The sequence below is a fragment of the Sus scrofa genome, chromosome 1 (genome assembly GCF_054392235.1).
Source record: "Sus scrofa isolate SSC_HxYL_T2T_F1_AM1 chromosome 1, Sscrofa_HxYL_maternal_Yorkshire_Landrace_v2.0, whole genome shotgun sequence".
Lineage (NCBI taxonomy): Eukaryota > Metazoa > Chordata > Mammalia > Artiodactyla > Suidae > Sus > Sus scrofa.
The window spans coordinates 50928686-50953143 of record NC_139383.1 but is presented as its reverse complement, the minus strand read 5'-3'; the positions used below and the strand labels follow the sequence as shown (position 1 = coordinate 50953143).

At 40.4% G+C, this 24458-nt stretch overlaps 2 protein-coding genes across 8 annotated transcripts in view; one reads left to right on the top strand and one right to left on the bottom strand.

The window, feature by feature from the left end:
- The window catches only part of B3GAT2 (beta-1,3-glucuronyltransferase 2), a 103344-nt gene extending 98110 nt beyond the window's left edge, over positions 1–5234 (top strand). Inside the window, exons 3-4 of the mRNA XM_003121263.5 lie at positions 519–667; positions 753–5234. Of these exons, the coding sequence (XP_003121311.1) occupies positions 519–667; positions 753–839 (236 nt within the window). The 3' untranslated portion in view covers positions 840–5234. The remainder of the gene's footprint in view (positions 1–518; positions 668–752) is intronic.
- SMAP1 (small ArfGAP 1) overlaps positions 1289–24458 on the bottom strand; it is a 160821-nt gene continuing 137651 nt past the window's right edge. For all 7 annotated transcript variants that reach the window (XM_021089472.2, XM_084958811.1, XM_005659254.4 and 4 more), the window contains 4 exons: positions 10225–10352; positions 5417–5588; positions 4228–4535; positions 1289–2232 (listed from right to left, as the gene is read on the bottom strand). In XM_021089472.2, the coding sequence (XP_020945131.1) occupies positions 2098–2232; positions 4228–4535; positions 5417–5588; positions 10225–10352 (743 nt within the window). In that variant the 3' untranslated portion in view covers positions 1289–2097. The remainder of the gene's footprint in view (positions 2233–4227; positions 4536–5416; positions 5589–10224; positions 10353–24458) is intronic.

Sequence of the window (24458 nt, the reverse complement as noted above, 5' to 3'; positions counted from 1 at the left end):
CCTTTTTAGATGGAATCAAATTGGAAACTTATACCAAATGACCAGAGTAGCTAATTGACTTCTGTTCTTCAGTCTTCTAAACCCAAGGTCCATCAAGCAGTGCTGGTTTTAGTAAAGTACACACGTGGGCCCTCAGACCCAGGGACAGTTAGGGTGTGTGGTTCTTAGTTATTCCCAGAGTGTCAAACATAGAGACTTGGGTGTTATGACCTCTATGAAACAGCAGCTTATAAAACACACCCTTTATTATCGATAGACTCGACTTCGTATTTTACAGCAGACCCACCTGACCCTTCATGCACACACCTCGATCACAGCACCAAACGTACTGTATTGTAATGATGGGTTTTCCTTTTGAGATATGATACAGGCAATGCTTCTGTTAAACTTTGGGAACCAAGACATGGCATACGGTAGGTATTTTAAAACCTGTTTCTGATGTGACCAAAATTATATAGAAAAAAAGAGAATACACCAATATTTTAAAGACTTTTTTTTTTTTTTAACTTTTCACAAAGGATTTGCTGTAAGCCTTCAAGTCATCTTGTCCAACCCAAAAGCTGTATTTAAGCGTCGTGGATCCCAGCCAGGGATGCAGGAATCTGACTTTCTAAAGCAGATCACAACAGTCGAAGAACTGGAACCGAAAGCCAATAACTGCACCAAGGTATTCCTTTTCCGTGTGCCCCTGCCCCTGCCCCTGCCGTGTCCACATGGAGAGCATGGCTACCCACCAGGCTTCCTCCCCTCAGGTCCTCGTGTGGCACACTCGGACAGAGAAGGTTAACCTAGCCAACGAGCCCAAGTACCGCCTGGACACAGTGAGGATCGAGGTATAAATTGAAGCCACCACGGGTGCCGCAGACGGCGTGGACGCAGAGGAGAACAGGTGAGGGCAGGCTGTGGGCACCCAGGTACCGTCCGCTCTGCTCAGCACAGCAGCCAGATCACCACCTGCTGGACACCTGCTTACAGAGAGCTGGTCAGTTCCCAGAAGCTAAGTGGATGGTACAAAATGTATGCTCTTGTCCCCATTTGTTTTGCATGTTCCCCCATATAACCACCTGGAAGGTCTTCGCGCGGTACAGCTAATGGCACCGCAGGGTACCATTCTGAGAATCTTAAGATGCTTTTCTCCCCATTTGGCCTTATTATACTTGGTGGAACTGAACAGGTTTTACAGATGACAAGTATTTTGTCAACTACACATTTCCAATTCTGAAGTAATTTTTGTAAAACTGGTGGCAGTATATACATCATAGGAAATAAAACCCACAAAAAACCGGTCTATGGATTCATCCGTTTAATATAGGGATATAACATCTGTCAGTACTAGGCACCATAAAATGTAAACACAATTACCATCATGGACCTGGATACACCTTCAAGGACTGAAGTGGCTTGTTTAGTTACCCTGTTTGCATCGAGTGCACAGAAGGTCTTCATGTTAGCACTGTGTGGACACAGGAAGAGAGCCAAACTCTGAGAGAGGCAGGTACAAAACCTGACTTCTTTGAACATTTGCTAAACTAAGTTTTGTAGTGACATCCAGGTTTATCTTCCTTTCACTAGCCACGTTCCCTGTTAAGCACATCATAACAACAGCACAGTAAAGTGACTGATGGAATAAAAGAATCTGGCTACACATGGGAGCAGTGCTCAGTGACACACTTACATTCTATTTATATGATTAAACATTTGATCATACAGTACCTTCCTACAGGATTACTGGCTAATTTGGGGGTGGGGTTATACTGTTAGAAGTATTACTAACATGATAACTACTGCCCTTATATGCAAACGTTAGAGCTACAGTTGCATCGAGAGTGAAACCCATTATGCAGGTTGACTGAGCAGCTTCTCAGATAAGGTGTCTATGACATCATGGGAGTTACGGGCAAAGGCGCCCTTGATATGAAATGGTTTCTCAACCTGCTTTTCACCACATCAAATTTAATCAGCACAGACCAACACGGTCGATCAGATAATTCTTAATATGAACAAATGAGGGGAAAAAAATATGTACATGAATGAACAGGGGAGCTGGATGCGTTGCAGCAAGAAGGCCGCGGGCGCCCTGGAGGAGGTGCTGCGTGCTCACTTCCACAGCTGTGTGCTGAGCGTCTGACCCGACGAGCTCCCTGCCCAGCCCGCTGTGGTGCTGGGGGGCTGGCCGAGGGCCCCCGCGGGGGCCGTGCTGCCCAAGCTCAGGCCAGACATTTGCTGGTTCACCTGTGAACATATAAAAGGTTTCCTTCACTTTCAATTCTTGTATCTTTTGACACTGTTATATATTTTATGTTACTCTATTTTATTATAAGCTGCCTTTATTTGACATTGATTTAGTCAGAGAGGTACTAAGGTTGAACAGTAATTCTAAGTATTTTTCATCTGTGTGAAAAGTAGTCTGAACCCTGGGGTAAAAGCAGACGACCACACAATGCTTTTTCTACAGAAAGCAAACAGCTACTATGCTACTTGGTCTTTATTTTCTTCCACTTTTTCACCATAAAGTGATCTTAAATCCCATTTTCTGGACAATTTCTTGTCCCCTAAAGATGTACCAAAGCAATCTTTGAATTTGTATCTGGATATACCAAGTATGCTATTCTAACTTTCAACTATACTAGGATAGACTACTTTAACTATTAAGGACTAAGACAATGCTTCAAAGTAAAATACTCCAAAATTATTAACTATATATATGATGGCAATTACTCTGCTTTTATTAAAACCTTAAATGCCTCTACATACCTTCTAAATATTAAACAAGGTTAAAGAACATTTTTTCTTTTGCTTATCTGCCAACCACATAAACATCTAAAGTTAATTTTCATTATATAAGGTTTAAGAGTACATGTATTTTTCTTCCAGACTGGAGTCATGTATGTACATAAGCATCTTAACACTTCTTCTATGGTACTCTTACTTCTAAGATTGATGATAAATGAGGGAAAGGCAAGAAGATCACCACAAAGTAGAGGGGATTCAAAACCTACTATTGCTCAGGGCTGGATTGTATTAGTAAAGTTCATTTTGTTTGTAACTTTTCAAAGACACTAATATTAACCACATCACTGATGGGGCCTAAGTGTCTGGAGGGCAGCTAACTTTTTCCTAGGTACTAAAGGCTGTTTTGAGAAGATGCCACTGAGGGAGTATTGGAGAACAACATCCCCCTTCGGGCTGCCTGGAAGTAAAGCAGTGTTAATTCCTTACCGGTTCGTAGCACCCCAGCCTGAGTTGCATGTGCTTAAGCACTCTGGCTGCACAAAAGCTGACATTCAATACTTACAATTTCTGAGATGCCCAGAAAGCAGAGACTGATGTCATGCAGATATTCCTTTAAATAGTGATAGTAAAAATAACCTGGAACACTCATAGTGGTTTTGCTGATGTCAGTTAGAAATCCCTATATACTATTCCCTGAATGCTGACTGGAACAGAAATCAAGGTCACTAAAATACTAGAGAAATCAAATAGGAAGTATACCAAGAAGAAGAGTTGGGGCATGAACCTAAGTCTGAGGGCCTCTGTCTGTGGAGCCAGAGGGGAATCAGGATGGATCTCAAAGACCTAATACTAAAACTTTGTCTCCTGGCTCTAACTCGGGTAGAAGAGTTTCTAATGTGAAGGGGTATCTGACACAACTATGGACTTGTTCTTATCTTACAGGAATTCTTGAACTAGTGGGTATTCTTTTTAAACATAAATGTGATTATAAGATTAAGAAGGAAATACAACTTTACATTTTTGATCCAAAGCACTTTTTATAAATCCATGGTCAATAAGCCATCCATGGAGAATAGTCTAGCTCTCTCAAATAATAGTGCTTTGAGAAAAATTTTTATAATTTGTGAAAGTTACCAAAAATCCCCCAAATTATTAGTGAAAATAGGGTGGTCTATAAAAACACTCCACCAGGAAGCTGGGTTAAAGCCTGGTGCTTCAAAGATATCCATGGTAATTTCTAGCTGTTACAGATTAAGGATATTCACCATTATAGCTGTGTTATAATCTGAAATGAAAAAAGGCTTAACATTTCTCTACAGAATATTCTAAATACAGGAACAATGACCACTCATTTGTCTATTCAGTTTTGACCTCTTATTATCTCTACTCAATTATTTCTGCTAGATTGTTAGATTTAAATACAAATAAAACCATTTAGAAAACAAATCTGGCTTCTTAGGATTTTGGAGCAGCTGGAGAGAAAACGACCCCTACCTGTGAGAGATTCCACTGGGGCTGCTGTGCTGGCGGCAGGCCAAACTTGCTCTGGGGTGCACCCATCTGTCCCACCATTCCTCCGGGGGGGCCAACCACACCTGGGGGAAGCGGCAACACTCCAGTCTGTGCGTTTCCCATGAAGCCGTTGGGCATGGGCATGCCAGCCATCATGCCTGCGCTCTGTCCCATCATGTTTCCCACAAGGCCGGGAGCTGCAGGCACAGGCACGCCCATGGATGGAAAGCCTTGAAATGCAGTCGGTGCTTGTGAGGTAAACGGTATATTTGTGGGTCCCATAAATACTCCTGTATCATAAACACCATTGAGAGAAGATGAACGAAGGAAAAAGGGCTACTGTAAACAGCTGCGCTCACTTCTATAAGCACAGAAAAAGGATGACTATCTTTCTGAGCAGCAAAAATTTTAATTGTGCTCTAGCTGCTCCCACTGCTCAGACCAGTTCACATCTACACCCTCAGAGCTGGTTGCTTCCAGAATGAAGACAAATCAGTTATGAACCTGAGCAGATTTAATGAGAATAAAAAGATCTTGTGCAATAGCTACATAAAATATCCATTGTGAAGACCAAACTACACAGCATGAGATTGTGTTTCTACTGATTTGCACCACTGGTCTCATTACCAAATAAACAAGTCAGAGTTGACTGTGTCTGGTTTTTATGGAAGCAGCTGGGATGTCATGTAATTTCAACTCATAAGTAAAATGCAGCCCATTATTTCAGAGGAAATGGTCTGACAGATTAAAACTGTAAATAAATCTTAACAGTGCTAGTATTTATAATTATTGAAAACTCAAAAGCTTTTTTTGATTTCATGTGACAGTTCAAACTGTTTGCATAAAAAAATACCCATACCACAGTTATAAACGTTATGCAAATAAATTTTTCAAAAATAATCCATGTCCTATAAAGCTTGCGAAATGATATTAACTGGCATATGCCCAGCTTGTTGTTATTAAAAGAATAAAGTTTTTTGCATCCTGTATGTGCTTTTTAATCCTAATGCTCCATTCATTTCAGTTTTGTAGTTGTGTAAACTGCAACAAGAGCACTTGTTACACAGGGCAAACAGGGAAGAAATATAATTGACATTATGTAGCAACAAAGGATACATTCTAGTAATGTCATTGCAATTCACTGAAAGCAGACTTCAAAATGCATTATTACCAGGAGCACTCTGCTGCTGGAGAGTCCCTGTGCCATACAGAGATAAGATGGAGTCTTTGGAGAGTTGTTTCTTTGCCACCTCTTCTGACTTTGTAGTTTGCTCAGTGAACAGATCCAAATCCCCAGATGTCACTGTAGACAGAGGAGCAGCTGCTGGTACAGAGGACGTCCCCTGAGACAGATACCAAAACAAGCTGTTGAATTCAGCATACTAAAACATAGCTCATCCATTACTTGAAACCCAAATGAAGTTATGAAATTAGAAATTAAACAATTGTAGAAGGTAAAAATGGTAACATTAAAGGGAATCATTTACAAGCCCAAGAAGCAAAGTCAACATCTAAGATAAAAGTACATTTCCGAGTTTAAAATCTGCTAACGTAAAAGCAGCAGATGAAACTTCCTCCCTGATAACTGTGCTTGTGCTGGACTGATACGGCTTTTGCCCATCTCATCCTGACCACAGTGGGTTCAACAATAGGTATGTGGTGATGCCTTGGGTATCACCATCCTGGGAGATGCTCAGGCATCTCCTGCAGCAATTACTGCTTCAAAGGAACTGGTATCCCTTGGAATAAAGAACATTTCTGCAACTACAGCAGACCAAGAGAGTGCTGCAATAACTCATTTTGTCGTCTTTGGGGGAAAAAAAAAAAGTTTTTGAAGAGCTATATTGTGATATTTTTATGAACCTCATCTTGTCTGCTTTAACCACAGCATTAGAATGCTTCCAGTCTACTCAGAAATAAGGTACAGCAAAACTTCAACCACCTACACTCTCACCCATATCTTGTATTCCACTTGTGGATGGGGTAAATGAACACAAAAACAAGAATTTTCACTTAATCTCCAGTATCCTGCACACAGACACTATTAGTCACAAGCGACTAATACTTGGACAGTGCTCACATGGCCAGTTGTCTATTCCAGGGGTGGGGGTGGGTGGTGTGCATGTGCTCCATCTGCCAGCACTACAGCTCCAAGGTTAAATATTCACTTGCACTGTATATTGGGAATTGACTTAGATATGAAGTGTTTCAAAGAATTCTATGAAGACTAGTAAAAACAGGGTAAGAGTCCTCAAACTCTAGAATAAGGTCAGCAGCAAGAAGTTAAATCATGTATAATCATGTATATGGTTTGGCTTTAATTTTTAAAAATTCAAATATTTAATGTCTGTTAAAAAACCTTCCAACAAATTCAATCCAAGCGTTATGCTCACAGACTAAAACAATATTTTGAATCTATTATGATGAATTAGTAAGAATTTTAGGACAGGGGGGAAAAGCCACATGATTTTGCAAAGGATCTGATACATGTAAGAAATCAGACATGATGGAATACCAAATAGAACAGTGTGCTTGAATAAAATCTATCTGAACTCCCAGTGAAGGAGCAGAAGAGCAGAGGCTGAGAGCGTGGAAGCCCCCTGCGGGACCAGAGGTCTGCCTGCCCTCACCACGGGGCCCTTGGCCAGTACACAACCTCCCCGTGAGCGCGCTCCTTTGTGGATGGGGCTTTACATGAAAGCAGGGTGAAGCACACAGGGTTTACTATTAAAGCTGCCAGGTAACAAAGCAACCCCCTTCCCAAGTGATCTTTCGTCATGTAGAGTTCCGTTCAATCTAAGATCTTGCTCAAAACCCTGGGGTCTATTCCCTGTGGAGGAGATATAACCTCAAGAAAACCTAAAGTGCTTGGAAGAGCCATCACTCCAGTCTCAACCGAGTGCTCTAGACACGGATGTTTCCTCTGATGAGTACCTGCCTCCACACGAACAGTCTGACCAAGCAGCATGGCTAGAAGTGCTCACATGGCTGCCTGTCTCTTAGGGGGGTGGGGTGTGTATATGTATGTTCCACTTGCCAGCACAACTCCAAGGTTAAAGGACAGCTTCTGCCCATCAGTGTACACTTTCGGAGGCTGCAGGACCCCTAACCAAAGGCCCCCTGGCTGTCTGGGGTCTTAGGGCTGAACCAAGGACAGCCCACAGCACTTGAGTAAGTAGGGCCAGGTACTGTGGGTGTATGTATATTATAGACAGATCAGGAAAAGGATGGCCTCTTTGTGTCACCTTTGGGGACAATGAAATGCCTCCCCTTTACCCCCAGTTCACATGTCCTCTCCAATCAGCTGAGTGTGTCCAACCCCTCAGGGAAGACTGCACAGCCAGGTACGAAATCAGATAATGACATCAGTCCAGCGCATACTCACACAAGTGGGAAAGCTTTTACTGGAATTTGTATGACACTCACAAAATAAAATGAGGAGTGAAAGAAGAAAGGGTTCAGAGTAACTCCTGCTGGGGTCCATTCAATTTCACGTAATAAAACCTCACCAAAATTAGTAAATTATGTGCCAGTGTGTGCAGAAAATGTGTACTTCAACCCACCCTCCCCTGACTTTCAAAGACATTATTTTGAAAACAGTTTAGATGGAAGGTAGTTCTGTTCACCCAATTATTTCAGAGGGCTCAATAAAACGGACACGATTTTGGTCCAAATAAATGGTTCCAGAAAAAGAATTAGGTGTGACTTTTAAAAACTGCTCTGCTGTCTTCTCAGTTACGATGCAGAATGCCTGAAGCATGAAGGCCGGAGCAGCCCCTCATGAATGAGGAGCTGCACCCACAGTTTTCCATGAGAGAAATGTCACTGTTGCACTCACTGCCCTGACTCTGAACAAAGCACGGAGGTAACTGAGGCCTCAGATCTGGGGCTTTTCCTCCAGGCTGCCTGCAAATAAGCCCTCATACCCTTGGAATCTAAAGAATCTAGCAGATGAGCTGGCCTCACCAGAACGCTCCACCAATAGAAATTGCTTTTTATGCTCACATTGTCAAATATCCTAAATACTTCTTTTTATAACCACAATATTAGCATTAGAATTTTTTTTACCATCACAGGCATACCCCATGCCCACACACTTTCACAAGGTAATTAATGTTAATTGAAACAACAGTAGCAATACTTAGTCCTTCTTCATATGTGCTGGGGGAGGGAGAAGGGGCAAAGCCATAAAATACAGCTATCTTCTCTGAAAATAAACAGTAATGCTGCAGATAATCTGGATAAAGATCCACTTAAACTAATGATTCTTAAGAAATCTATTGGCTCAACTCTAGTGTTAATTATGCAATGACTATCATTATGACAATAAATATAATCTAATAAAAACATGTATAATTAGTCATCTTTATAAGACAAAGCATAGGTTCTTGCTAAAGCTTTCCATCCAAACAATTCCATTTGGCTCAGTTTTTCTAGAGAAAAGCAAATACTTCACCTCAAAAATTATGCTGAATTAATAGTAAACTCATTGCTTATCTGTAAATTTAAAGTAGAATCTTAAGTTGTATGCTTAAGAGTAACCTACAGTCCTAAAACTTTATACATTTCACCTTAAAGATAAATACTGCATGGTATCAGTTATATATGGAATCTTAAAAAAAAAAAAAAAAAAAGTTCAACTCATAGAAACAGAGCAGAATGGTAGCTACCAGGGCCTGGGGAGTGGAAGAAATATAAAGGTAGAAATGTTCAGTTATAAGATGAATAAGATCTGAGGATCTAATGTATAACAGAATAGCTATAGATGATTATACTGTACAGTATACCTGAAATTGGATCAAAGCAGATTTTAAGCATTCTCGCAAAAAAAAAAAAAAAGTAACTGTGAGATGACAGATGTGCCAATTACCTTGACGGTAGGTAATTTTCACAATACATATATCAACTCATTACATTATATGCTTTAGATATAATTTTATTTTTCAATTATACCTCAATAAAGCTGAAAAAATACTTAAAATATTTAACAATTTACAATTCTAAAAAAGGAATAAAGGCAAAAAAGAAATTTTATATCATGTCAAGAAGGCAAGTCAAAATTTCTTTACTCATTTTTTTTTTTTTTTTTTGCTTTTTAGGGTAGCACCTGCAGTAAGTTCCCAGGCTAGCGATTAAATCAGAGCTACAGCTGCGGGCCTACACCATGGCCACAGAAATGCCAGATCCGAGCTACATCTTTGACCTACACCACAGATCATGGCAATGCCAGATCTTTAACCCACTGAGCAAGGCCAGGGATCGAACCTGCATTCTCATGGATACTAGTCAGGTTCATTACTGCTGACCCACAACGGGAACTCCCAACTGATACTTTTTAAAAAATTCCAATCATTAATATTATTTTCTAAATAGTTTTTAGAAAGTCATTAAAATAAAAAAAGAAATGTAGGTCTTAAGGCTAAAAAAATATTCTATCTTCAAAAAAAGAGTATGAGTACTGACTGAGTTTGCTACAATTTCTTGTTCTTCATTTTCCTGCAACCAGAAGGAAACACTATCTGGGGGATGCCAAAATAGAGCACAAGAAAAGAACTACTGGCTCCCAGACGATGTTTATACATTCACAGTTTAAAAACCTCTTAAGTAAGTATCCTTGTTGATCACAATCAAGGTTGAAATTGTCTGAGTTTTCCCAGACAACTAAACACTGTCTAAAGCAAGGGGTTCGAAAACTTTAGACAGTGATTATTTAGGCTTTGTGGGTCATACAATGACGCAACCACTCAATTTACTTTTGTAGAGTGAAGGCAGCCACAGACAATGTGTCCATAAACTGTAGTGGCTGTGTTCCAATAAATCTTTATTGGCAAAAACAAGCTGCAGGCTAAGTAAGTTTGTCAATTCAAGGCCTAAAGATCAAGAGGCTTTCAAATCCGAAACAATTCAAAATTAAAACTTCGTAACTTCCCAAAAAGAAAATAAACAGTGATCCTGTAAAACCACATTCTTACCACATACCTGACCTGGGGGCATGACAGTTGTGGGTAAGGGATTAGAAATCATGGGTCCAAAGATGTCCAGATCATCATTCAGGGCTGGCACCGTGGCTGTGTTCCCATTTGTCACTGGTGCTTCGGCAGGCCCATCTGAAAAGAAATTCTTGTCTTAATGATTATAGCATCTCTTAAGTTAATTGAAACATGGCATTATTTTAAAAATTGGATTTCCCTTCTGGCACAGAGGGTTAAGGATCTGGTGCTGTCACTGCAGCAACTTAGGTCACTGCTATGGCATGGTTTCAATCCCTGGCCTAGGAACTTCCACATGCCTCAGACTTAGCCAAAAAAATAAATACATAAATAAATAATGTATGGTTAAAAGTTCAAAAAGTTAAAATATATGCCTTCTACCCCACACTCTCTCCTCTTTCCCAAAGAAACCACTTCCAGTTTTATTCTCACAGAAATATCCTTTAACCCTCTAGTTTCTAAGTATATATACAAACTCCTTTTTTTTTTTTTTTTTTTTGTCTTTTTGCCATTTCTTGGGCCACTCCCGCACCATATGGAGGTTCCCAGGCTAGGGGTCGAATCGGAGCTGTAGCCACCGGCCTACACCACAGCCACAGCAACTCAGGATCCGAGCTGCATCTGCAGCCTATACCACAGCACACGGCGACGCCGGATCCTTAACCCACTGAGCAAGGGCAGGGACCGAACCCACAACCTCATGGTTCCTAGTCAGATTCGTTAACCACTGCGCCACGATGGGAACTCCCTATCAGAAACTTCTATTTAAACAATTCACAACCTCATTTGATCTCTCTTTGCTATGTCACACACTCCTCAGGGGTAAATCAGGCATCTTCTAAAACTTCATCAAGGAAGGGGATGGATGTCTTGTCAGCATAGGTACTCAAATATTTGACAAATTTAATGGAAGACCTACCATGTTCTGGGTATTTATATCACACCCACAGAAACTCACAGGTTTCTTCTCTTTTTCGAAGTATAATTATAGAAATTAGTATCTTTTGTTTCTCTAAGTTTCAGTGAAAAATTAAGTTCAATGAATAAACAGTCACAAGAAAATATTCTTTACTACTTAATTTATAAAAGTGTGTATGACACCCATAAAGTGTTTGGGAGAGACCAACTACAAATATTTTCAGTTACTTTTCAGTGATATTACATTATCAGAACCATAAGAATAATCAGTATATATCTTTATGTGTTAGGTATGTTATATCTCTATCAAGCATTGCAAACAACTTAAAGGTAAAGCAGTAAAATAATGCAAATGTTATTACTAATTTATAATATATGGAATTATATATATGTTAATATTAATATTTTATAAAAATATAAAATATTTTTATATAATATATAGAATTTTAAGCTCACAAAAACTGACATAAAATATGACTCACAAAATGAAAGTTTTTTCCATTTCTACCTCATTCAAAATGGCAATATTCATTTTGAAGTTAAACCTCTTTGAAGAACTTTTACACTTTCCGGTCCTTGCCACACTCTGCTTACCTGGTGTGAGGTACATCACGTAAATATGAATCAAAAATAAAGTATTTTGGAGTTCCCGTCGTGGCGCAGTGGTTAACGAATCCGACTAGGAACCATGAGGTTGTGGGTTCGATCCCTGCCCTTGCTCAGTGGGTTAAGGATCCGGCGTTGCCGTGAGCTGTGGTGTAGGTCACAGACGCGGCTCAGATCCTGCATTGCTGTGGCTCTGGCGTAGGCCTGTGGCTCCGGCTCCAATTAGACCCCTAGCCTGGGAACCTCCATATGCCGCGGGAGCGGCCCAAGAAATGGCAAAAAGACAAAAAATAAAAAAATAAAGTATTTTAGAAGGACAGGGTATCTACATTAAAAATATAACTAAAAGGAGTTCCCGTCGTGGCGCAGTGGTTAACGAATCTGACTAGGAACCATGAGGTTGCGGGTTCGGTCCCTGCCCTGGCTCAGTGGGTTAACGATCCGGTGTTGCCGTGAGCTGTGGTGTAGGTTGCAGACGTGGCTCGGATCCCGCGTTGCTGTGGCTCTGGCGTAGGCCGGTGGCTACAGCTCCGATTCAGCCCCTAGCCTGGGAACCTCCATATGCCACGGGAGCGGCCCAAGAAATAGCAACAACAACAACAACAGCAAAAGACAAAAGACAAAATAAATAAATAAATAAATAAATAAAGGAACATCTTCTTTGTGGTATTCACAACAACTCAGTAAAGAAACTCAAACAGGGATTTCCTGTTGTGGCTACGTGGAAAGGAATCTGACTAGTAACCATGAGGATGCGAGTTCGATCCCTGGCCTTGTTCAGTGGATTAAGGATCTGGCGTTGCCGTGAGCTGTGGTGTAGGTCACAGACACAGCTTGGATCCCATGTGGCTATGGTGTAGGCCGGCAGCTGTAGTTCTGATTGGACCCCTAGCCTCAGAACTTCCATATGCTGTAGGTGTGGCCCTAAAAAGAAAAAAAAAAAAAAGAAAGAAACCAGGCAAAGTGTATTCTTTAAAAAAAGAAAAAACCCTCAAATAACAATGCCACGTAAGCCAGTGGGGCTTTAACCCATACACTGTACAGCTGAGGACCAGGAAAACCACCTCATCAAACAGACTTGTGCAATTTTATGACATGAATAAAGAAGCACTTTATTAGCAAAAAATATGACTATATTACATGCAACTTAAACTCACAAAGAGAAGTACATGTCCTCCAAAACAAACCACAACTGAAAGAAACAAAAGTAAAAAGAAAAAAATGGGAGTTCCCACCATGGTTCAGTGGTAACAAACCCGACTAGTATCCATGAGGATCCCTGGCTTTCTCAGTGGGTTAAGGATCCAGCATTGCTGTGAGCTGTGGTGTAGACCGCAGATGAAGTTCAGATCCCATGTTGCTGTGGTGTAGACTGACAGCTATAGCTCAGATTCAACCCCCTAGCTTGTTAATTTCCATATGCCACAGGTACAGCCCTTAAAAAAAAAAAAAAAAAATGACAAGTTGAATGTAACTATTTATAGTTTTTCAGTAAAACATTTTCCCTGTTTAGACAACCCACAGAATAAGAGAAAAATAGCTGCAAATGAAGCGACCAACAAGGGATTGATCTCCGAACTATACAAATAGCTCATGGAGCTCAACATCAGAAAAACAAACCCAAAAGTTGAAAAAGGTGAGAATCTGAGTTCACTGAAATTTACAAGTTCTGTTTTTCAAAAGATACCATTAAGAAAATAAAAAGATGGAGTTCCCATAGTGGCTCAGTGGTTAATGAACCCGATTAGCATCCATGAGGACCAGGTGAGCTGTGGTGTAGGTCGCAGATGAGCCTGTATCCCGTATTGCTGTGGCACAGGCCAGCAGCTACAGCTCTGATTTAACCCCTAGCCTGGGAACCTCCATGTGCTGTAGGTATGGCCCTAAAAAGCCAAAAAAAAAGAGAGAGAGAGATGAGAAAAGAACAAGGCAGAAGGCATAACCCTCCCAGATTTCAGGCAGTAGTACAAAGCTACAGTAAACTTAACAGTGTGGTGTGGTCACAAAAACAGACATATGGATCAGTGGAACAGAATAGAAAACCCAGAAATAAACCCAGACACCTACTGTCAATAAATTTTTATCAAAGGAGGCAACAATATACAATGGAGAAAAGATAATCTTGAACTTCATTCAGCAAGTGGTGCTGGAAAAGTTGGACAGTTGCATGCAAATCAATGAAGTCAGAACACACCCTCATACCATACACAAAAATAAACTCAAAGATTTAAATATAAGACATGACACTATAAAACTCCTAGAAGAGAACACAGGCAGAACATTCTCTGACATAAATTGTACCAATGTTTTCTTAGGTCAGACTCCCAAGGCAAAAAAATAAAAGCAAAAATTTAAAAATGGGATATAATCATACTTACAAGATTTTGTACAGCAAAAGAAACCATAAACAAAAAAAGACAACCTATGGACAGGGAGGAAATATTCGCAAACAATGCGACCAATGAGGGCTTAATATCCAAAATATACACATAGCTATACTGTTCAAGTATTTTGGAAATTATACAAACCCAATCAAAAAATGGTCATAAGTTCTAAATAGAAATTTCTTTTCAGATTCACCTCCTTAGAGTAATGAAAATAAAAACAAAGATTTTGCACAGCAAAGGAAATAAAATGAAAAGACAACTTACAGAATGGGAGAAAATATTTGCAAATGAAGTGACTGACAAGGGATTAATCTCCAAAATATACAAACAATTCATATAGCTCAACAACAAAAAACCCAGTCAAAAATAAGCAAAAGTTCTAAAAAGACATTTCTCCAAAGAAGACATACATATGGCCAAAAAAAAAAAACCACATGAAAAGATGTTCAACATCATTAATTATTATTAGAGAGATACAAATCAAAACTACTATAAGGTACCTACCACCTCATACCAGCTAGAATGGCCATCATCAAGAAGTCTACAAATAATAAATGCTGTAGAGGGTGGGGGGGAAAGGGAAGCCTCCTACACTGTTGGGAATGTAAATTGGTGCAGCCACTATGGAAAACAGTATAGAGGTTCCTTAAACTAAAAATGGAAGGACCAGATGATTCAGCAATCCCACTCCCAGGAATATACCTAGAGAAAACTATAATTTAAAAAGATACATGCACCCCAATGTTCACTGTAGCACTACTTACAAGAGCCAAGATATGGAAGCAACCTAAATGTCAATCAACAGATGAATAGATAAAGGTATACTATAGCATTTATGCATATATAACAGAATATTTGCGGCAACATGGATGGACTTAGGAGATTATCATACTAAGTACAAAAAAGATATCCTATGCTGTCATTTATATGGGGAATCTTAAAAAATGATACAAATGAACTCATTTATAAAACAGAAACAGACTCCCAGACATAGAAAACAAACTTGTAGCTACCAAAGGGGATAGGGGGTTGGGAAAGGCATACACGCACTGTGGTATATGGAACGACTGGCCAACAGGGAGCTGCTGCATAACACAGGGAGCTCTACCCAATATTCTGTAATAATCTGTATCAGCTACACTTCAATAAAAATTTTTAAAAAAGCAAATGAAAAGATATTAAAATATCAAAAATTATTAGAGAAATTCAAATCAACACTACAATGATGTATCACCTCACATTCAAAAGTCTACAAGTAACAAAGGCTGTGAGAGGGTGTGGAGCAAAGGGATCCTCCCTACGCTGTTGCTGGGAATTTAAATTGGTGTAACCACTATGGTGAACAGCATGTAAGTTTCTTTAAAAAAAAAAAAAAAACTAAAAAAACTAAAAATAGGAGTTCTTGTTGTGCCTCAGTGGGTTAAGAACCTGACACAATGCCTGTAAGGATGCAGGTTTGATCTCTGGCCTCGCTGGATGGGTTACGGATCCAGCATTGCCACAGATGCAGCCTGGATCCAGTACTATTGTAGCTATGGCACAAGCTGGCAACTGCAGCTCCAATTCTCGACCCCTAGCCTGGGAACTTCCACATGCTTCAGGTATAGCCCTTAAAAAAACAAAACAAAACAAAACAAAAAAGGAGTAGGAGTTCTTGCTGTGGCACCGTGGGTTAAGATTCTGACCACAGTGGTTCAGGCTATTGCATCAGTGCAGGTTCGATCCCTGGCCTGGCACAGTGGGTTAAAGGACCCAGCATTGCCACAGCTGTGGCATAAGTCACAGCTGCAGCTCAGATTCAATCCCTGGCCTGGGAACTTCCATTTGCTGCAGGTGTGGCTATTAAAAAAAAAAAAAAAAAAACTAAAAAGAGAGCGAGAGCTACCACATGATCCAGCAATCCCACTGCTGGACATACATCCAGAGAAAATTCTATTTCAAAAAGATACATGCACCCCAATGTTTACTGCAGCACTGTTTACAATAGCCAAGACATAGAAGCAATGTAAAAGTCCATCAACAGAGGCATGGATAAAGAAGATGTGTTATACATATATACAATGGAGTATTACTCAGCCATAAAAAGAATGGCAAAATGCCATTTGCAGCAACAGAGTTGGACCCAGAAATCATACTAAGACAGAGAAAGATAAGTATATGATATCGCTTATATGTGAAATCTAAAAAAATGATAAAAATGAACTTATTTACCAAATAGAGTCACACAAAACAAACTTACGGTTTCCAAAGAGGAAAGATGAGGGGGAGGGATACGTTAGGAGTTTGGGGTTAACACAAACAAACTACTTTATATAAAATAGATAATCAATAAAGACCTACTGTACAGCACAGGGAATGTACTAAATATTCTGTAATAACCTATATGGGAAAAGAATCTGAAAAAGAGTGGATATATGTATAACTGAATCACTTTTCTGTATACCTGAAACTAATATAATATTGTAAATCGCCTATACTCCAATATAACATAAAAATTAAATTTGAAAAATTTTCCTGTTTCTGGGAGTTCCCATTATGGCACACTGGAAACAAATCTGCCTTGGAACCATGAGGTTGCAGGTTCGAGCCCTGGCCTCGCTCAGTGGGTTAAGGATCCGACACTGCCATGAGCTGTGGTGTAGGCCTCAGATGAGGCTTGGATCTGGCATTGCTGTGGCGTAGGCCAGCAGCTGAAGCTCTGATTCGAGCCCTAGCCTGGGAACCTCCATATGCTGCAGGTGTGGCCCTAAAAAGCAAAAAAAAAAAAAAAAATCCTGTTTGACATGATAGCAAACACTAACAATTAGGACAAATTTATTTAAAAAACCTTAAGCATGAGATAATATTAACATTATTATTGTTATTAATTACTACTATTTTGGGTGAATTGAGCAAATGTTCTCAATTGATTTTTTTTACCACTGGACACGCCAATTTATACAACACCAGTGAACTCAGGATGAGGTGTGTGAAAGTACAGTAGTAAGTAGAGGCTCATATACTACAGGCAAATAACCTATTTTCATTACTTATATAAACTGTACATCTTTTAGAAATTCTAAGTCTGTTCTAAGTGGTATATTATACTCCACTAAGAATACTAACTTACTTATGCTTTCAAATGTAAACCTTATTCAATATCTAGTAGTACATTACCTGACCTATAAAACAACATGTGGCACTTTATTTGGTTTTCAAAGTCTTATTTTACCTTTCACACCCTCAGATCACATATGTGACTAATAACAGCCAACACTCAGAATAGTGCTGGTTTTGTGTCAAGCCTAAAAAAATACAAATAAACATGTAAATACATGAATACACTTGTTTCATCTTTATAAGACACTATGAGAGAGGTACATTTAATTACCCTCCTTCACAGATGGCAAAAAATGTTAAACTTGTCCAGTGTCACAAAGCTAAAACAATGTCTTAGACTGTAATCTTAAATACAGTTTTTAGTATAAAAGCAACATACTCGTAAAAAAAATGTAAACCTTGCAAAAATTAGCTTTTTAAACCTCACCATGGTATGATGGTTGCACAAAAATGTGAATGTATTTTATGCCACTAAACTGTACACTTAAAAATGATTAAAATGGTAAATTTTATCTTAGGTGTATTTCACCCAACAAAAAGCCCCTACCATTCATTTTCAATGTTTATAAACATATTAAAAAATGCTTAAAACAGTGTATATATAAAAATAGTTTTAAGTAAAACTGTGTACGTTATGTGGGGGAGGTAGATTTTATGCACCTATAATAACTTATTCAATCCATGATTCACTGCTGGCATTCAGATAGTTTCCAGGCTCCCATGATTGCAAAAACAGAGCAGTAGCCATCCACAAGTCCTTAATGTAACGTGTGCACAGCTCATTTCCTTCACTGTAAGATAACAGGACTTGTTTCCACCACTGCAAACAGCTCCATTGTCTCCTCCATTAAAAAGTATGTATTTAAAAACTGGCCTTCTGAAATCTCAGAAAGTCATTCCACACAAACAACAAAGCTGGGCTTCTTTTGTAATCACCCACCACAACTGGCAGAGCTGCCATGAAAATCAACTTATCTTAGCCCAAGGGCTTTGGAATCCTTTAGAGTGAGACAGAGGAAGCAGCTGCTTAGGAACCACGATCTCCGTGGCAAGACTGACACTATTTTCAAGTGTCTGGGAAGGTTTTCTCTTAGCTCCAAGAACCTAAAGTGAGGAACTCTTTCCCACGACTGACCGAGGTTTCCTTCTGCCCAGCCTCATGGTGAACACCTACCTACAACCTACCTGCCCTCTTTTCTCTCTCCCTCAGTCTTCTCCCCATTCAGTCCCCTAACACAACTGATTAAAACTCCCATCAACTTTCCATTTTACTAAAGAGGCCAGGCATTCACAGAATTGTTGAAAAACAAATCCTCAGCCTAAATGAAAATTTCTCAGCCTTGCGTAATCAGTACAAATTCCCAGTGGGTTCTCCCACTGGATTTCAATGTTTGCTAATATGACTTATTACATTTGGCTTGCTAAACACCTTCTAAGGACTGTTTCAATTCATTTTGAAACACATTTTTTGATTTTCAGTATTTGAAAAGGACAGCTAAAGACCAGTTTTGTTACCACTGTCATAAGCATCACCTGCTTCCTGGACTTTTTAGAAGGATGTTTTACATGTTGTCCTTTCTGTCTCCATGAAAGAGGGGAAGGGCATCTCCTTCCATAATCTCCATTTATAGAAACTGGGGCACGGAGAGATTAGACTCGCTCAATGTCACTTCCCGACCTAAGTAGTAAAACCTTTAGAACAAAGTTTTCTGACCTCTAGACTACTGAATGCTCTTTTCTTTAAGCCACATTTTATCAAAAGTCACATAATTATAGCTGTACATAATTATAAAGAAATCACTTAAAACTCTGAAAATTAAAAGCTACCTTTAAATAGTTATAATTAATTGTACTAAGTTGGAGAAGCAGTGAATAAACAGTTCAGAAACCTTTCCACACCACCCTCCCCATCATCCCCCACCCCACTGGCCACCTGCCAAGCTCAGCATCTTCTCAGCCTATAATGAGAGAACCAAGTGGTGTGGTCATCATCGAGGAGCACACTGGACCGGAGGTGGGGGGGCGGTGAGTGTGAAATGCAGTCAGCCCCAGGGCACAAACAAGTGGTAGCTCAAGGCAGCCTTTTTCATCAAGTGCCCAGTAGTAGCATGGTTTGCTGATTAAAGAAAAGCTGATGGGCTACAAAAGCCATAAAATACCAGGATGTTAAAACAGTTTTCCAGATAAATATGTAAGAATGTAGAGAAAAGTCTTTTTCTAATTAAATGACTTAAATACTGTAAATCACTACAATTTAAGAAAAAATAATTAAATCCACATTAGTTACATGTCGTGTATACAGACATGTGCCCCCACCCTACACACCCAGACAAATGGAAACCTCCTCTTCCAGGCAGAGAAAGCCAAGGACCAGGCACACAGTGCCTCCATGGGAAAAGTGGATGTCTATACAAACAACTCATCAGGATTCACCACAGGCAGCACCTCTGCTAGTGCCAGGTTCCTTGCCAGCTGCAAAAGGGTGGCGGGTGCAGCCACATGCAGCAGGAGGAGGCAGCCCCCTTTCATCAGTATGCAGAAACAGTAGCTTGTGGACAATAAAAGTAATGGGAGCGCCAGAGTACAAGAAAAGCCTAAGGCAAATGGAAGAAATTTAGCTGGGGACAACATCATAAAGAACCCCTTGAGAAGGTAATGAGCAAACAAAAGAAATTAGGACAATGCAGTAAAACAAAGAAGGAGTTTCAATCTTAAAGGCAAGATATCAAGCCTACAGTTAGTTGCTTGTGGATATCTATTTTCTATGTTACCTTAAGATTCCAGGCTTGGAGTTCCCATTGTGGCTCAGTGGTTAATGAACCCGACTAGTATCCATGAGGATGCAGGTTCAGTTCCTGGCCTCGCTCAGTGGATTAAGGATCCAGCATTGCCATGAACTGGGGTGCAGGTTGCAGACGCAGCTTAGATCCTGCATTGCTGTGGCGGTGGTGTAGGCTGGCAGCTGCGGCTCCAATTTGACCCCTAGCCTAGGAACCTCCGTATGCTGCGGATGCAGCCCTAAAAAGACAAAAGACAAATAAATAAATAAATAAATAAATAAATAAATTTTACAAAAAGATTTCAGACTGATGTTTTATTTGAAATCTCAGGTGGTAGCTGGTAGCTGACTGATTTACACTGCACACATACCAGAAATTTACAAGAAAAGATTCAACGTTTTAGGCTAAAGAAAACAAGTAGTTAAAAATCAGTGCTACCTCGCACATGAACAGAAGGCATGCCCAGCATGCAGTGACTGGCCTGCTGCACATCCTGACACTGATAGATGCTTAAAAAGAAGGTAGCATTTCACTATGACAAAGTCGTGAAGGCCAGCCTCTATCATCTAGAAATCTTCAATGCAGCTGTCGATTCTGTTAACTGTGACTGTACCAGAACTCATCTAACACCAAAAATAAAAATGAGTAAAGGTACACAAAGTATTTAAGCAATATTCAGTGTCTTCTTGGCCCATCCCAAGAGACTTTGAATGATAACTTATAAACTGAAAGGAAATAAGAATGTAACACTTTGGACTTTAATAACACATTTTTTAATGATTTTTATTTTTTCCATTATGGTTGGTTTACAGTGTTCTGTCAATTTTCTGCTGTACAGCAAAATGACCCAGTCACACATACATATATACATTCTTTTTCTCACATTATCCTCCATTATGTTCCATCACAAGTGACTAGATATAGTTCCCTGTGCTACACAGCAGGATCTCATTGCTTATCCACTTGAAATGCAATTGTTTGCATCTATAAACCCTAGATTTCCAGTCCATCCCACTCCCTCCCCACCTCCCTGGCAACCACAAGTTTGTTCTCCAAGTCCATGAGTTTATAATACTAATATTTTTCAGTTCTATTACCAGGTACACTGACCACTGCTTTACATATATCTAAAGTATCTCCGTTTAATCCTCACATTACCTCAAGAGAGTTTTTAAATAGTAAGACCAGGATTTCAACAGAAGTCCGGTGGCAGACCTGGAAAACTCAGCTGCTATACCCATTCTGAGAAGCTTTTTCCTGGTTCCCCCCAAACAGAAACAGTGTTCCTTCCTCACCCAAGGTTAAAACAGGCTCTGGGGCATCTGCCCACCTCCCTAGAAGAGGGCAATGAGGGCAGGGCTGGCCTCCCGCCCAGCCAGGCCACCATCCTGAAGGACTCCTGAGCCCCGGAAAGGCAGCACCACAGCACTGCAGCCACACCACCCACAGCCAGCCACCAGGCCTCCTGACTTCTCCAATTCCAACTCCAACAGCTATAAAGGCCCTAGCCAAGGGCCTTACTCATTTCATTTTTAGTTCCTAATGGCATCTGAGCAGGCTTAGTCTGACAGGCCTGCCCAGGATGCCACACCGTGGCCCCAGGGATACAGCCTAGAGCCCAGTCCACGCTCTCTTGTCCTCTCCCAGACAGCACTGGTGGCTGCCTCCTTAATTAGCGCCTGGCACACAGCTGGGGCTCAGCAAGTGGCTGATGAACTGAAACGCCTTCTGAACACAGACGATTAGAAGATGTCTTAGTGACAGCAGACCCATGGGGAAAAGATAGGGAAGCAATACTACTTCTTTTGGGAGAAGAAGGCAAATAATGACCCTAATTCTGAAAAGCACCAGTGCTCTGGTTCCAAATCCCTCTTAGTCTCTGCTCTACTCTGCCACCCTCTGGCTCAAACAGCTGTTCTCCTACAAATCTCTTTTCAGTCCAAGTTCTCCTAGAGACCCTGCAACCGCTGGGTCCATTCCCTTGCACTCCTCTAGCTGTCCTCACAGCCACAGTTTGCACACCCCAGTCTGCCTCGGACACAACAGCTTCCTGCCCAGAATCCCTGCCCCAGGCTCCTCTCTCTAGGCCACAGGGCGGCGGCAAGGTAGGATTCTCTCTCTAAAGCAGAACCTCATTCCCATGCGTGACTCTGTCCAGAGGAGACCAGAGCAGCAGCTTGGTTCCCACTCCTCTCCCACGGCTCTATTCTCCATATGCTGTCACAGCCCCTGGCAGGTCCTCCAAAGCACTCTGCTCAGGAAGATGCAGACAGAATTGAAATCACAAGATGCTCTACAGAGGTAAGGCACAGTGAGCTGGTTTATCATGGGAGCTGCTTATCTTTCCCAGAGGTCACTCACTCTAAAGATGACCTCCAGGACACAGGAGATTTTGCTTGGTATAAATTTTCACAGTACAAAAAACTCATCTGCTCCTCCTCTGACTAGCAGCAGCAAGAAAATTAATCCCACAATTGAAGAAAAGAAAATGTAAATTGTGAATGTTGCATTCTACCAGATTTCAAACTTCACTTCCATAACCAGCTCTCTTCCATAATCACACTCTTCCCTGAGTTCTCTGTCTTCTTGTACCCAGACTGCGACTTGTACACACCCCGCCTGATGCACACACAGAGCTGCATTCTCTGGTATTTACTAGAGTTCCATGAACTCTGTTGGAGCTCAATAAATATTAACTGAATTCCTCCTTTACTTGAATGTCAGAGGCATTAGATCTGGTCATGATCTATTTGCACAAATAATGAAAAATGTCAAAGAGCAGCATGAGATTTCGTGTATTACTAATCTAGGTTAAAGCAGATAAGAATATGATAAGAGGATGTTAATGTTTTTCATTACTGTTTTTGACTGAGCGTGAACATTCAGCCTTGAGTACACCCTTGCTACAGTGAAAACTGCCAAGTCTAATTCTTCATCGATAACTACTGTGGCATCATGCTAAAAAGGAATGAATGTAAAGTGGAAACAGCACTGATTAAAGAGGCTGCTTCCATGAGATGCAGTTGTGCTCTCCTTAATGGCAAAACTTCTTCTTAAAGCTTTATTATAAATTTTCACATTACTCAGAGAACCCTTTTTATTTTCTACTCAAGGAATTTAAAGGTTTTTCCTTAAGAAAATGTGACTTGGAATTCCTCTGTATTAAAATACACACTTGCTTTATGAAATGAAATAAACTCCCATATATGTTACTTTGTAAATTCAAGTCACAAATGTTCCTTTGAACCATAGCAAAAATTTCAAGCTTCACACTGTTTTCAAATGCTTAAAAAAGATGCCCAAGAGTTAAATGGAGCTATTCAATTTTAATTTTTAGTTAATTTTTCTTACTGTTAAATAGGTGGTAGCTAAGCTAATTTACTAAAATGATTCAAGTGGCCTTAAAAGTTGGTCTGAACCATTCCTGCAATCTGGCTGACTTCAGAACAGGGAGATGCCACTCTAAGCGGGCATTACAGTACTGCAAGGAGCCTAGCAGTGTCTTTCAGGGGACACACACACACTGATTCAGAGCTGCCATCTGAAATTGCTGAGAAGTGGTATAAAAGGAGTAAACTCCAAAGAACTCACTGGTTTTTTGTTTGTTTGTTTTTGTCTTTTTGCCTTTTCTAGGGCCACTCCAGCAGCATGTGGAGGTTCCCAGGCTAGGGGTCCAATCGAAGCTGTAGCCACTGGCCTACACCAGAGCCACAGCAACACGGGATCTGAGCCATGTCTGCAACCTACACCACAGCTCATGGCAACGCCGGATCCTCAACCCACTGAGCAAGGGCAGGGACCGAACCCGCAACCTCATGGTTCCTAGTCGGATTCGTTAACCACTGTGCCATGATGGGAACTCCTGTATTTTTTTTTTAAATGATGTATATATGTATATAATTTAAAATATATTTGATAGGTACCTCAAATACTTCTGTACCACTTTATAACCTCGAAAGACAACTACCTAAATAGGATTCAAACTGTATAAAACATGTTTTTCTAAATATTTAACACAGTGACAAGTTAGATTTCTTTGAGGCCACCCGCTTTCCTCAGTGTTTCTATGGAGCAGCAAGTCCTCCACAGGCCCTACGACCCGTTTCCATCAGGAGCCCCAGGCTGCTCAGCACAATCTGGACATCTCCTCCACACGCGCAGACAAACGACAGTTTACTGCCTCTAACGTCAATGCGGCCACCTCTCTACTTGACAAATGGGTCTAGTGTCTGTTTTGTTGGCCACAATGTTACCTGATAGTCTTAGATTTTCATTTTCTATCAGAGCTCAACATAGTGTAATAGTTAAGGATGTGGATCTGGCTCTGTAATCTACTAACTCTGACTTTGGGCAACTTAACCTCTCTGTGCCTTAGGTTTCTTCAATTGTACAATGAAAACAGTGACAGTTCACCAACTTGAGGGCTGTTGCAA